This window comes from Phalangium opilio, unplaced genomic scaffold, assembly GCF_054372755.1.
Source record: "Phalangium opilio isolate 3A_F unplaced genomic scaffold, DU_Popi_V2 ptg000089l_1, whole genome shotgun sequence".
Taxonomy (NCBI): Eukaryota; Metazoa; Arthropoda; class Arachnida; order Opiliones; family Phalangiidae; genus Phalangium; species Phalangium opilio.
Window position 1 is genome coordinate 4,120,866 of NW_028324194.1, and position 15,210 is coordinate 4,136,075.

Below are 15,210 nucleotides of genomic sequence, written 5' to 3' on the forward strand. Positions count from 1 at the left end.
TTCATTAGTGGTCAAAAGATTGATTCTATCCCTTTAAAGCTAGAGAGAGAGAGAGGATTTTAGTATTGCTTTAATTTAAATGGAAGGTTTAATACTCCCTTTAAAATTCCGGTCACCCGTGGACAATAATGGTTTCACGCCATCAATCATCCCGCTCCCCGATTTCAAAATTCAATGAAATCGAGGGTAATTTTTAAGAAGCAAAAGCAAGTAAATAGCGACGTTGTATTTTGAATGGTGTTTATTATTAGAATTTACGTGTATTTCTCCTCAAATCGAGAAGAATTTTAAAAGAAAGTACTAGCTTGTGGCCCCGGATATAACAATTATAACATATGTAAATTTAGTAAGGATTAGGGGATTATAGTTTTTGTTGGGGCACCGAGGGGCTATTCACTCTGATTATATGTGCTTCTTTTAATGGGTATTTCGTTTTATCACTGTGGCGCATCCTCACTGAAGTAAAAAAAAATCAGTAATAATTTTAAAACAGTAGCGCATCGAAAGGCTATTCACTCAAATTTTCTGTACTCCTGTTAAGTATGGTACGATGTGGCTGCTATTACGAGCCCTTGGGTCGTTCTTGTTAAAATAAATTGTTGAGCTCTTTCTTAATTCTCACAGGGATGAGAGACTTCAGAGGTAATACTAATGTGAATAGGCGGATTGGTTCTCTTCGTGGCTAAACTCGTCTCTCAGTAACTCGCCGCGGTGTCCGCGCGCATGCGTCAAATTTAAAAACCGGCTTTGAAATGGAAGTGGGAGCTGGCGGTAGCAGGTCTCTCCTCCCTGGCGGTTACAGGCGCGTGCGCGTTAGCTAAAATCGAAGGAGAGTGAGATACGAACTCCTACCCTCCCCTTTTCCCCCTTCCACTTATATTACTGCTTCTTTAAAGGGAATGAGAAGCTTCGTTTGAAAAACCTCGGATTTATATAACCAAAAATAAATAGGGGAAAGTGTCGGACTGCCATATTTTCCTGCCTTTGCCTTAGCTTGACATTCATTTCGAGACGCTCAAGCGCGCGAGGTGTTTAAAATGGTATCAGCCAATCAGAGTTGTAGTTGATGTCATTCTTCCCGAAAATAACGCTCGTACGCCACCAAACGGGAGAATTTGGCATAGGCGTATCTCAAGGAAGAGTCACAACCTCCGCGCTGTCCTATTTTCTTTAGTGTTATTTTCGCGTTTGAACGAGGTTAAAGTTGGTTTAAAACGTTAACACGCCAGAGAGGGTGCAGCCAGTATACCGAACAAAGATGGCGGCCACTCAAGGGGGAGGAGTCGGGTTTTTTCGATCTCCTCTCTTTACCTGTCAATATTTGATTGATTGTATAGGCTTATAACAAATGATGGTTTTGTAGGAATAAATTTATAAAGACCGTAACATAAAGTAAGTTATCTGTATGAGTAAGCTTATAAATAAAGACCATAAAGTAAAAAACTATTTATTTACTTTAAAAGTATAGGTTCTAATATTAAAGATATTTTTTCAATTTTCATTTTAAAATGCATTTGATTTATTCTAAAATAATTCCTTCTATCTTCGTAAGGAAGATGATAAATTTTAATACTATTTTTAAATCTTAAGTATGTCATTAATTTTTTCTTTGATATACAACGCGTTGAGTTGTTTTCTAACGTAGAGCTCCAAAACTAATCTTTCGAGATCTTTAGTTTTAACTTTAAATGTATGATAAGGTTCTTCCGTGTTTTCTAAGGGGTTTTCCGGTGTTTTTTCTTCAGTTTTGATTTTTATATTTTTGGTGTACGTCTCTGTTTCGTCAATGGTAAAGGGTATATTTTTAGTAGGCCCACCTCTGATAAAATTACATTTAGGGAAATGTTTTAAATGTTCTTCGTAAGGATTATCGGTCGGTTTCCAGGCTAGCAAAATCCCATTACATTCGAAGCATTGTACTAGATCATCGGTATGTAACGAATAAAAGCCAGCGCTGCTTAAAGCTTTTTTATAGTTTTCATCTTGAGGCCAGGAGTAAAAAGAATGATATCTTTATACTGGCATTTATATAATACTACCAAAAAAAAACACCAATTTTACCCTGCACTAGTGGCTTATTAGTAACTAATACGGAATTTCATACGAATATTACTAAATTACAAGGGATTTATATAAAATACATGCAAAAGTTATAGCTGACTACTACTAAAATACACATGAATATTGATTAAAATACTGGCATTTATATAATCCTCCCAAAAAAAAAACAATTTTACCCTGCACTAACTAATACGGAATTTCATACAAATATTACTAAACTACAAGGGATTTATATAAAATACATGCAAAAGTTATAGCTGAATACAGGCTAAAATACACATGAATATGGATTAAAATACAAACATTGTTATAATGCAAAGTGAAACATACCCTTTTTTATGAAGCTAAAGTTGATTTGTATTAACTATGATGCTTCCACAATTCTATTTCATCTCGAAAGTCACTGTTGTACCTGATTTAAATCTCTGGTGAATCATCCGTCCAATTGTAACACGGGCACAAGTCCTTAATCCGGTATTTAAACTCACCGCACAGAGTACAAAAGTTTCGCTCGTCAAGAAGATGTCTTCGCTCTTTTTGGGTCGACATACGGATAAGGTTTTTAGACTGAACTAAAACACAACGTCTGAAGTGCGCACAATCACGTGATGTGCAGAAATAATTTAATTGGCCGCAGTCAGGCACGTCTTTTAAAGTCCCATCACAATGAGGGCAGTGTAGATGACCCGTACGTGGCATGGGGACATACCCTAGTTTTTTGAGGTTTCCATGAACATTTTCGGCCATACCGAAAGAGATGTGGTCAAATGAATGAAATATACCGGAATATTGCTTATTATGCTAAAAATCTTACCGATCTTAACATTTCAGAGTAAAGTATACACGGATATGGCTAGACTGTTTCATATGTTTTCTATTTAGCACACATTTTAAGGGACATTTTTACCAAAAAAGAATTACATATTACGTAAGGTGCATTGGAGGAAACACGGGTTTGTCACCTGTGAAGCGTTGTTTGTGAGGCCCAAATTGATTACATTTAATACAATTAAAATCGAGGGACGTTTCTTCAATGCAGTCGTCGCAGACCGAGATGCTAACGCATAAGATGGCTTGATGCTCGAGTATCTACCCGTTATACGAAGGTATTTACTACCCCCCCCCGCAAACCAATTTTTTGAGGTGTTTACCCCCAATAAACCCCCCATCTGTGACGTATGCAATATCTTTGAAAATATTCTTATTTTAATTAAAGAGGACCATTATAAAAAATGTACATTATACAAACTAACAATTACGAAAACCGTTCTCCTTTATGATCTATTATTTTGTATGCCAATAAGAAATCCATATTTAAATGCAATAAACTTAACTTTAATTTTTTAAATTTTACACTATTAGCATTAAATTTATACTGTCCTCGTTCTGGTATACGAAATCAGCGTATAAAAGGCTCTTTTCCAATGCGCACGGACGATGACGGGCTAACGTGTTTCTTTGGTGGTCATAGAGACAGGTGACACGTGTCTCACCTTCTATATCCATGGCCTTTGGACAATCCACGTCATTCAAATTTATGACTTCTTTATTTAAAATATTAAAAAGAAAGAAACATTTTTGATTACCCTTGCAATATATACGGTCTGCGAACCGGGTACCTAACATGAGACAGCGACGAAGATTATGATAAGGCGTTTCTCCTCGTCCAAATGAGATTCCGTGTAAATTTCTGGTGATATAGCTATTGAGTCGTTGTGTAGACGAAAGAAGCGTAGATTGACTATAAGGCGGTAAAAATGTCCATGACACTATTCCTGGAAGTTTAGTAACAGTAGCACAACTTAGTTCTTTAACAATCAGATCGCCTGCGAGGTTGCATTTTTCGTCCTTCCCGTGTAGATACTCAAAGTCAACTACTACAGATTTCATGTTATCTAGAAGATAGTTTCCTAAATGATGATTCTCCAAATGGTTGGAGTGCGGTTTATATACTTTTCAAAGTCCTTTCACAGTATATTAGCTATAGAGTATAAATCACATGACGGAGGGGGGTGGCATGCTGAAACACGTATGACAATAGCTCTTAAGAGGTCCAATCGTTGCCCCCAAATTGACAGTCGGCATAACAATAGAACTGTGTTTTCGACAGAAGATTAGAAATGCAGAGACAACAATCTCTTTTTAATGTCAGGCGGTCAAACATTTTCCACAAAAGGTATATTGACAGATGTCTTAAAAGGGGATGTAAAGGTAAATAATGAGCCCATGGCTAAATTTATTAGACAGATAATTATAGTTTTGTTGAAACCATGTACCCTTAAAGCATTAACGTCTAAAGTACTGTACCAAGAATGCGTACGAGATCTTAGATAAATCTTCAAACGTTTCTTTGTGATATTGTGTATACTAGTTTTTAGCTAACGTTTCAAAAACTTTAACATAAGAATACGCCTACAGTCAAACCATTCAGCAGTGAGAAAAAATAGGCATTTCAACGTTTCTTATTGTATTGTGTATTTTATTACAATTCTGTATACTAGATTTTGCTAAGGTTTCAAAAACTGACATAAAAATACGCCTACAATCAAACCATACAATTCAACAAAAGGATTAATTATTATAACAAAGGAATTGATGCGTCATTCCATTAGTGGGTTTTACGACAGTAAACTTTGGTCTCCGAAGATACATTGTTAAGAAAAAATTTCTTCAATCAATCAAATATTGACAGGTCTATTGAAATGCTAGGAGTAATAGATAAATAGGTCAAGATTACTATTGTATAATTTATTTACTCGTAAACTATTATGTAGTCAAGTACACAAAAGTTGTCAAGAATACGTCAGATCTTGGAGATTAACCCTCCAAAAACTACTTATTGTATTATTTATTTTATTGATTTTAGGGGTACTGGAATTCCTTAATCTCTGGTTTCTGAACGTTGACATAAAAATACGCTTACAGTCTAACAATGGGACAGTCAAGGTCAATAGAGTAATTCGCAAAGCACCAAGGGCGAAGGCATCTTCATTTATAGTATTTATAATAAAAGAATTTAGCTTGAATAAGAAAAATATTTCGTTGAATTGTTCAATCAAATATTGACAGGTCTATTTTTTCTAAAAAATGGGCGAGTAATCCATAGGAATATAATCAACAGGGAAGGGGGGGAAATGTATTGGATAAATAAGATAATCGTATAGTTGTTCAATTTATCTATCCATAGATCACTAGGTAGAGTAGGATGAAAGCACCTTACGTATAACCAAAGGAGAAAATGTAATAGATAATAGCTAGGCATCCTAAAATACAATGGAACTGAAGGGTGAAGAAGCCGAGCAGATATATTCAGCAGGGGGAAGGTGTGGAGGATGTTCGACAAATAAGATCTAACCATAGATTAATAGGTTGAATTGTAGAATGACGATCCCTTAAGTATAACACAAGGAGAAAATGTATTAGACAAATCACAAAATGTTACTGTTTTGTGTATTCTGTTATATAACCATTTATAAAATCAATATCAGTTATAAAAAAAACAAAAACATTTTTTGATAATTTTTTTTTTAAACTTTAATTTTTTTATAATTTTTTTTCTTAACTTTATTTTAAACTTTTTTTTTCTTAACTTTATTTTAAACTTTTTTCCTTAACTTTATTTTAAACTTTTTTCCTTAACTTTATTTTAAACTTTTTTCATTTCTTTTCTTAACTTTATTTTAAACTAATTTTTTAACAAAATACTTTTCAAACACATCTGCACAGATTTTTTCAGGTTTTTAGTACTTTTTTCCTTTTTTAAACATTCTAATAACTATCAAAGACTTTCGTTGTTGAATATAACGATAATCTTTATTAAAGTGTATTAGGCCCTAGATATGCAAATTTATTATAATATCGCCAATCTAAAAGAACATATTCTTAAAGATAGTGTAAAATTATCAAATTTGCAGGAGGAAAAAATGGTGAAGAAGGGCAAGTCCGACTTCAGGTTGAAGGCGGTTATCCCTCCCTCTGTAGAGGGAGGGATAATACACTAGCCCTTCTTCACCATTTTTTCCTCCTGCAAATTTGATAATTTTACACTATCTTTAAGAATATGTTCTTTTAGATTGGCGATATTATAATAAATTTGCATATCTAGGGCCTAATACACTTTACTAAAGATTATCACTATATTCAACAACGAAAGTCTTTGATAGTTATTAGAATGTTTAAAAAAGGAAAAAAGTACTAAAAACCTGAAAAAATCTGTGCAGATGTGTTTGAAAAGTATTTTGTTAAAAAATTAGTTTAAAATAAAGTTAAGAAAAGAAATGAAAAAAGTTTAAAATAAAGTTAAGGAAAAAAGTTTAAAATAAAGTTAAGAAAAAAAAGTTTAAAATAAAGTTAAGAAAAAAAATTATAAAAGCATTAAAGTTTAAAAAAAAAATTATCAAAAAATGTTTTTTTTTTTTTTTATAACTGATATTGATTTTATAAATGGTTATATAACAGAATACACAAAACAGTAACATTTTGTGATTTGTCTAATACATTTTCTCCTTGTGTTATACTTAAGGGATCGTCATTCTACAATTCAACCTATTAATCTATGGTTAGATCTTATTTGTCGAACATCCTCCACACCTTCCCCCTGCTGAATATATCTGCTCGGCTTCTTCACCCTTCAGTTCCATTGTATTTTAGGATGCCTAGCTATTATCTATTACATTTTCTCCTTTGGTTATACGTAAGGTGCTTTCATCCTACTCTACCTAGTGATCTATGGATAGATAAATTGAACAACTATACGATTATCTTATTTATCCAATACATTTCCCCCCCCTTCCCTGTTGATTATATTCCTATGGATTACTCGCCCATTTTTTAGAAAAAATAGACCTGTCAATATTTGATTGAACAATTCAACGAAATATTTTTCTTATTCAAGCTAAATTCTTTTATTATAAATACTATAAATGAAGATGCCTTCGCCCTTGGTGCTTTGCGAATTACTCTATTGACCTTGACTGTCCCATTGTTAGACTGTAAGCGTATTTTTATGTCAACGTTCAGAAACCAGAGATTAAGGAATTCCAGTACCCCTAAAATCAATAAAATAAATAATACAATAAGTAGTTTTTGGAGGGTTAATCTCCAAGATCTGACGTATTCTTGACAACTTTTGTGTACTTGACTACATAATAGTTTACGAGTAAATAAATTATACAATAGTAATCTTGACCTATTTATCTATTACTCCTAGCATTTCAATAAACCTGTCAATATTTGATTGATTGAAGAAATTTTTTCTTAACAATGCATCTTCGGAGACCAAAGTTTACTGTCGTAAAACCCACTATAGTCTGTCAAACGAAAGAAGAGCCCTGAGAAATTTGTCCAAATTGGTGTCGCCACCATCGACCCCATAGTTCTTTATCAACTTGTTTTGTTTTGTCAATAGTCGTCTGTAATATAGTCTGCTATTATGTCATTAAAATATATTGCAATGCTAGTTCAACAAAGATAAAACTGGTGTCTTGTCGTTAATTTTGTTTTATATTCTTTAATACTCGATGATCGTAAAAAACCATGAAACATAAACATATTAAATATATATTGCAAAATGTATTGGTTCTATTGCGATTAAGCCTATCTGTTTATAGCAGACTATATTACAGACGACTATTGACAAAACAAAACAAGTTGATAAAGTACTATGGGGTCGATGGTGGCGACATCAATTTGGACAAATTTCTCAGGGCTCTTCTTTCGTTTGACAGACTATAATGGAATGACGCATCAATTCCTTTGTTATAATAATTAATCCTTTTGTTGAATTGTATGGTTTGATTGTAGGCGTATTTTTATGTCAGTTTTTGAAACCTTAGCTAAATCTAGTATACAGAATTGTAATAAAATACACAATACAATAAGAAACGTTGAAATGCCTATTTTTTCTCACTGCTGAATGGTTTGACTGTAGGCGTATTCTTATGTTAAAGTTTTTGAAACGTTAGCTAAAAACTAGTATACACAATATCACAAAGAAACGTTTGAAGATTTATCTAAGATCTCGTACGCATTCTTGGTACAGTACTTTAGACGTTAATGCTTTAAGGGTACATGGGTTCAACAAAACTATAATTATCTGTCTAATAAATTTAGCCATGGGCTCATTATTTACCTTTACATCCCCTTTTAAGACATCTGTCAATATACCTTTTGTGGAGAATGTTTGACCGCCTGACATTAAAAAGAGATTGTTGTCTCTGCATTTCTAATCTTCTGTCGAAAACACAGTTCTATTGTTATGCCGACTGTCAATTTGGGGGCAACGATTGGACCTCTTAAGAGCTATTGTCATACGTGTTTCAGCATGCCACCCCCCTCCGTCATGTGATTTATACTCTATAGCTAATATACTGTGAAAGGACTTTGAAAAGTATATAAACCGCACTCCAACCATTTGGAGAATCATCATTTAGGAAACTATCTTCTAGATAACATGAAATCTGTAGTAGTTGACTTTGAGTATCTACACGGGAAGGACGAAAAATGCAACCTCGCAGGCGATCTGATTGTTAAAGAACTAAGTTGTGCTACTGTTACTAAACTTCCAGGAATAGTGTCATGGACATTTTTACCGCCTTATAGTCAATCTACGCTTCTTTCGTCTACACAACGACTCAATAGCTATATCACCAGAAATTTACACGGAATCTCATTTGGACGAGGAGAAACGCCTTATCATAATCTTCGTCGCTGTCTCATGTTAGGTACCCGGTTCGCAGACCGTATATATTGCAAGGGTAATCAAAAATGTTTCTTTCTTTTTAATATTTTAAATAAAGAAGTCATAAATTTGAATGACGTGGATTGTCCAAAGGCCATGGATATAGAAGGTGAGACACGTGTCACCTGTCTCTATGACCACCAAAGAAACACGTTAGCCCGTCATCGTCCGTGCGCATTGGAAAAGAGCCTTTTATACGCTGATTTCGTATACCAGAACGAGGACAGTATAAATTTAATGCTAATAGTGTAAAATTTAAAAAATTAAAGTTAAGTTTATTGCATTTAAATATGGATTTCTTATTGGCATACAAAATAATAGATCATAAAGGAGAACGGTTTTCGTAATTGTTAGTTTGTATAATGTACATTTTTTATAATGGTCCTCTTTAATTAAAATAAGAATATTTTCAAAGATATTGCATACGTCACAGATGGGGGGGTTTATTGGGGGTAAACACCTCAAAAAATTGGTTTGCGGGGGGGGGGGTAGTAAATACCTTCGTATAACGGGTAGATACTCGAGCATCAAGCCATCTTATGCGTTAGCATCTCGGTCTGCGAAGACTGCATTGAAGAAACGTCCCTCGATTTTAATTGTATTAAATGTAATCAATTTGGGCCTCACAAACAACGCTTCACAGGTGACAAACCCGTGTTTCCTCCAATGCACCTTACGTAATATGTAATTCTTTTTTGGTAAAAATGTCCCTTAAAATGTGTGCTAAATAGAAAACATATGAAACAGTCTAGCCATATCCGTGTATACTTTACTCTGAAATGTTAAGATCGGTAAGATTTTTAGCATAATAAGCAATATTCCGGTATATTTCATTCATTTGACCACATCTCTTTCGGTATGGCCGAAAATGTTCATGGAAACCTCAAAAAACTAGGGTATGTCCCCATGCCACGTACGGGTCATCTACACTGCCCTCATTGTGATGGGACTTTAAAAGACGTGCCTGACTGCGGCCAATTAAATTATTTCTGCACATCACGTGATTGTGCGCACTTCAGACGTTGTGTTTTAGTTCAGTCTAAAAACCTTATCCGTATGTCGACCCAAAAAGAGCGAAGACATCTTCTTGACGAGCGAAACTTTTGTACTCTGTGCGGTGAGTTTAAATACCGGATTAAGGACTTGTGCCCGTGTTACAATTGGACGGATGATTCACCAGAGATTTAAATCAGGTACAACAGTGACTTTCGAGATGAAATAGAATTGTGGAAGCATCATAGTTAATACAAATCAACTTTAGCTTCATAAAAAAGGGTATGTTTCACTTTGCATTATAACAATGTTTGTATTTTAATCCATATTCATGTGTATTTTAGCCTGTATTCAGCTATAACTTTTGCATGTATTTTATATAAATCCCTTGTAATTTAGTAATATTCGTATGAAATTCCGTATTAGTTACTAATAAGCCACTAGTGCAGGGTAAAATTGGTGTTTTTTTTTTGGTAGTATTATATAAATGCCAGTATAAAGATATCATTCTTTTTACTCCTGGCCTCAAGATGAAAACTATAAAAAAGCTTTAAGCAGCGCTGGCTTTTATTCGTTACATACCGATGATCTAGTACAATGCTTCGAATGTAATGGGATTTTGCTAGCCTGGAAACCGACCGATAATCCTTACGAAGAACATTTAAAACATTTCCCTAAATGTAATTTTATCAGAGGTGGGCCTACTAAAAATATACCCTTTACCATTGACGAAACAGAGACGTACACCAAAAATATAAAAATCAAAACTGAAGAAAAAACACCGGAAAACCCCTTAGAAAACACGGAAGAACCTTATCATACATTTAAAGTTAAAACTAAAGATCTCGAAAGATTAGTTTTGGAGCTCTACGTTAGAAAACAACTCAACGCGTTGTATATCAAAGAAAAAATTAATGACATACGTAAGATTTAAAAATAGTATTAAAATTTATCATCTTCCTTACGAAGATAGAAGGAATTATTTTAGAATAAATCAAATGCATTTTAAAATGAAAATTGAAAAAATATCTTTAATATTAGAACCTATACTTTTAAAGAAAATAAATAGTTTTTTACTTTATATTATGGTCTTTATTTATAAGCTTACTCATACAGATAACTTACTTTATGTTACGGTCTTTATAAATTTATTCCTACAAAACCATCTTTTGTTATAAGCCTATACAATCAATCAAATATTGACAGGTAAAGAGAGGAGATCGAAAAAACCCGACTCCTCCCCCTTGAGTGGCCGCCATCTTTGTTCGGTATACTGGCTGCACCCTCTCTCACGCCGAAATTAAATTAAAAATGCCGCGGATGTTCTTGAAATCATCATTTAATTCAAAAAACTCATCGTTAAAATCCTTTAGAATTTCGTTTAAAGATAGGCCCTGGGTTGTCATTATAAGCTTAAACTTTTTCTAATAGTAAATAACATCAATATTAGCAAACTAAATTAATACAATCATGTACATCATCAAGTTAAATTGCGGCGATAAACTACAGTGGCCACGGTTAGCCTCAGTCAAAAGCAGAGTCTAATGTAAGCAGACGATCTTTAAATAAAACCGCACTATTTCTTCACGCGCATTATCACAAATTATCTTAGTTACGTGGTGAATAGGCGAGGGGGATGAAACAGATTTCGCGAGGTTGCATTCACCCCTCCAAATACATGACACAGACGAAGGAGAGAGTCCGACACTTTCCCTTATTTATTTTTGATATAACAAAAGATCTATAGAATTAATTTCTGGAAATTCAAAAATATCAAGCTTTTAATTCTCCGATTTCTAGTTATTTGGCAATTGCATTTGAAAATGCTTCATATGAAATTATTTGAAATCCACTTTTTACGAAAGGCTAAAACGTTTCCTGTTGGCTGACGTCACAGATATATTTTTCACGTGAGATGGTGCCACTCTCTCTGCTACAAGACCCAGAATTTAGACTGGCGAGAAGCTCGAGACGCGTATAGGATTCCCTCGCTTTTAATCCCCACGTCATAGTGATGTCATAAAACGGGCGAACAAGCTCGACAAGACAAAATTATTGGTATATCAAAACTGAGTTTTCGTGATTTTCCAATGGATTTAAAAATAGAAACTTTGGTTCCATTATATTAAAAACTTGATATTTTGAAAGTAGAAACTTGAAAGTGTAATATAATACCACTTTCGTGGTAAAATATGATATGAAATTGTAAATTCGCATTCCCTTTAACATAAGAGCAACACTCCCTCTCAAATTTCCCCTCTCTGATTCCATGAGCTAACATTCGGCAACATCGTTAAAATAACACAACCAAAAGAGACCGTAAAAGTCTCGAATGTTCTCGAATCACGTCACTATAAATATCCGGTGACATTTCGTGTTATTTTGGTAAAAAAATGCTTTTTGTGAATAGCATTAGTTCATAACCCAAAAATATTTTTGGTTAAAATTCCTGTAATTTTAGAAGCTGGAATTAAGAACGGTTAGTCTTTACTTCAGTAAGGAGCCCCTCCCTTCAACACGTAACAAAAATTTTAAATTATCTTATTGGCTCACTTAAACTACGTTATGATGGCGTTGGTGACGGGGAGCGCGAAAAATGCGTAGTTCGTTTATTTTTCTGTCGCTATGACCCATCTCTTATTTCATACCCCCCGTCCCGGGGAAGGAGGTCGTGTACTTTCATGCGCGCCCAGATTACTCTGTTCTCCATTCCTACTTCTAAAATTACATCTATCCCTGGTTCTATGTTGATGAGCATATACGTAACAGTTGTTAAGAATTCCAGCCAAATAGAACCACAGAGAATTGGGCAATGAACGAAATCGGGCATTGCAGTCTTTCGGTACGACAATTTGTGAAAGCTTCGAAAGTAACGATAGAAATATGATAAAAGTTATGAAAACTTCCCAAATTTCATTCGAGAATCCATTTATTGAGTAAGAACTGGTTTTAGCTCTTTCCTTTTCAGCACAGGTATAAATAAAGTATCTGTCCATTATAATGCTGTAAGTAAGATGGTATTTGCGAAAATATTCCAGTCCTGGAGCTAATAGGAACAAATTAACGTCCAGTACCTAAAATTTAAATAAATATTTAAGTGTTAGTGGGTAATGTTGTTCATCACAGAGTGTTAGTTTTCTTTGACACTGGGGTTAAATCACAAAATTTGGACGAAATATTCAACTTAAGATGAAGATAGTGAAAATAATATCATGTCCTTGAAGACAAAGTACAAGGTCACCGAAAATGTTCTCTCCTTTATTTCAATGGTTTGTGATTTAACCAGTGATCCAAGAGGAACCTAAAACTTGGTACAACTGTCTTACTTTATATTGAAGACCGAAGAATAAAAACATTATTTCTTGTTTGCCACTGACATCTTTCTTTGTAAATCGAGAAGTAACCTCTCAAGGTTTAATAAAGTTCAATCTGTAACGTTTATTGCAATGCCAAAGTTTTAAAAATAAAGCCATGAAATGTTGAAAAGATCTAACAAGTAACAAATTTGGAATTGCCGACATACGGTTGATCCTCAATTATTAGTGCCACACTGCCGGTAAAGCCCAATATTACTGCAAGGATCACTAAGCTAACTTTCTAAAGGTAGGTTTCAACTTGACCGAAAAACTAAGTACCTCTGCTGCAAAACGGTTCTGCAAAAAGCAACTGAAACTGCACTTTAGGTCGGACGTAAAAGGTGGATATATAAAGTATTTGGACTTGCTGAACTTCTTGAAAAGTAACAAATCGTCATCACGTTTTTCAAGCTATCCTAAACAAATGAATGAAAACAAATTTCCTCACGCGCATTCTTTAGCCATACACTCTTACGATTCTGAGCGCGAGTCTCATTTGTCATGACTAGAAACGTCACTCGTAGAGTTTTATTACCTTGAGTTTTTGTGGCCAATTTAAAGTGTAAATTCGGTGTAAAATAAAACTTTTAAAACACCGTTTTCAAATTAAAAATGGAAAAATATAGGACTGCTGGTTTCTTAAATAAGGTCTTTCATTTTCATTAATGTTTTAATATCAAAGTCAATCCAAACAGTACAAAAGTTCTGAAAAACTGAAATGTTAAACATTTTTTTAAAGATGAAATTCAAGAAAGAATATATTTTTATCCTTTAAATAAAATTAACAAAGAAATTCCTAATCAGGGGGTATTGTACTTTTATAAAACACTGCTGAACGTGTTATGCGACACTCTTGCAGTGGCGTCGCTGGGCCTTTTAGGGGGCTATAGCGTCCCCTAATTTCAAAGTTAGCCCCTCAAAATAATCCGTAAAATCTACCAAAAAATTGCTCGTAGCCCCCAAAATTCTGTAGCAATTTAGTGTATAATAATTATTATGATAATTTCGTTAAGCTTCATCTTTGTAGAGATGAATTTCAATATCAAACAGTAGTGGGGGCTAAAAGCAAACGAAAGCTAAACTTAAAAAAGACGAGTGAAATTCTTTCATCCACAAATGTCTCATAGTCAATAACTAGGTTCCGTACTCTTTATCAATAAAAGTTTGTATATCTTTAATATACGAATAATAAGATTAAGCCCCCCCCCCCAATTTCAAACCCTAGCAACGCTATTGCACTCTTGAAAGTATTATGCGATACTTTTAAAAGTATTGTGCGACACTAAAAAAATGAGACTAGGTTAGGTACTGGCCTCCAGTAGGGCGACTATAGACGCCAACTTTTGTGACATGTCTTATCTTTATTTTGAGAAAAATTAGAGTAGAAAATGGCTTTTTTTAAATATTTTAGAGTAGATTAGGTCAAACGCGTTTCTGGTGCTCGAAAAACTCTTCGTGAAAAGAGATTGTTAAAGTTACGGAGTACGTCTGTATCTACTGCTTGGATATTATGGCCTCCAAAACCAATTCAATACCCGATGAATTTATACTAATTTAAAGTTTCTGCCTTTTTCAGAAGTTATTCATGCTGCATGCGAGCGTTGCAGTGGTATAGTTCTGCATGCAAGAACTTTCCTCTTAAGTTCTCTCAAGGTGGAACCTTGCTATGAATATAGCACTATTTGCAAATAAACAATACCTGACGTTTTTTAAATTAAGGAGAACGTATTGAGCCACCGATAGAGAGATGTCGTCTTTAAAAATATGTCCGGTTTTAAATTTCTCATGAACTCCATTTTCCAGATAATCCTTAAAGAAAATATGAGGCATTATTCCTAATGTAGTCTTGGCTTACAAGGGTTTCTAACAAGTCTGTTGTAAATTAAATGGTATGTTCTTTGAGTGAAACTGAGCGGGTCATGTCTTCAACGTGTAGTTACTTAGTTAAGAGGGTGCAATAACAGGCCGATTTGACTTAATCCACAAGTGTGACTGCATGCTTGTTTTAGGTGCCATGTTTGGAAGCCCGACGATGCCCATTTAAGCACAGTATTCGAGAAT

At 34.2% G+C, this 15,210-nt stretch overlaps 2 protein-coding genes across 2 annotated transcripts; one reads left to right on the forward strand and one right to left on the reverse strand.

Moving 5' to 3' along the window:
- Positions 1 to 3,374: 3,374 nt before the first annotated feature.
- LOC149647081 (uncharacterized) lies at positions 3,375 to 4,022 on the reverse strand. The gene is made up of 2 exons (XM_089849691.1): positions 3,681 to 4,022; positions 3,375 to 3,605 (listed from the first exon to the last, which is right to left on the reverse strand). The coding sequence occupies exons 1-2, from the start codon at positions 3,949 to 3,951 to the stop codon at positions 3,412 to 3,414; spliced, it is 465 nt and encodes a 154-aa protein (XP_089705817.1). The 5' UTR covers positions 3,952 to 4,022; the 3' UTR covers positions 3,375 to 3,411.
- Positions 4,023 to 8,441: 4,419 nt separating this feature from the next.
- On the forward strand, positions 8,442 to 9,089 carry LOC149647082 (uncharacterized). The gene is made up of 2 exons (XM_089849692.1): positions 8,442 to 8,783; positions 8,859 to 9,089. Exons 1-2 carry the CDS (start codon positions 8,513 to 8,515, stop codon positions 9,050 to 9,052), a joined length of 465 nt encoding a protein of 154 aa, XP_089705818.1. The 5' UTR covers positions 8,442 to 8,512; the 3' UTR covers positions 9,053 to 9,089.
- Positions 9,090 to 15,210: the final 6,121 nt, after the last annotated feature.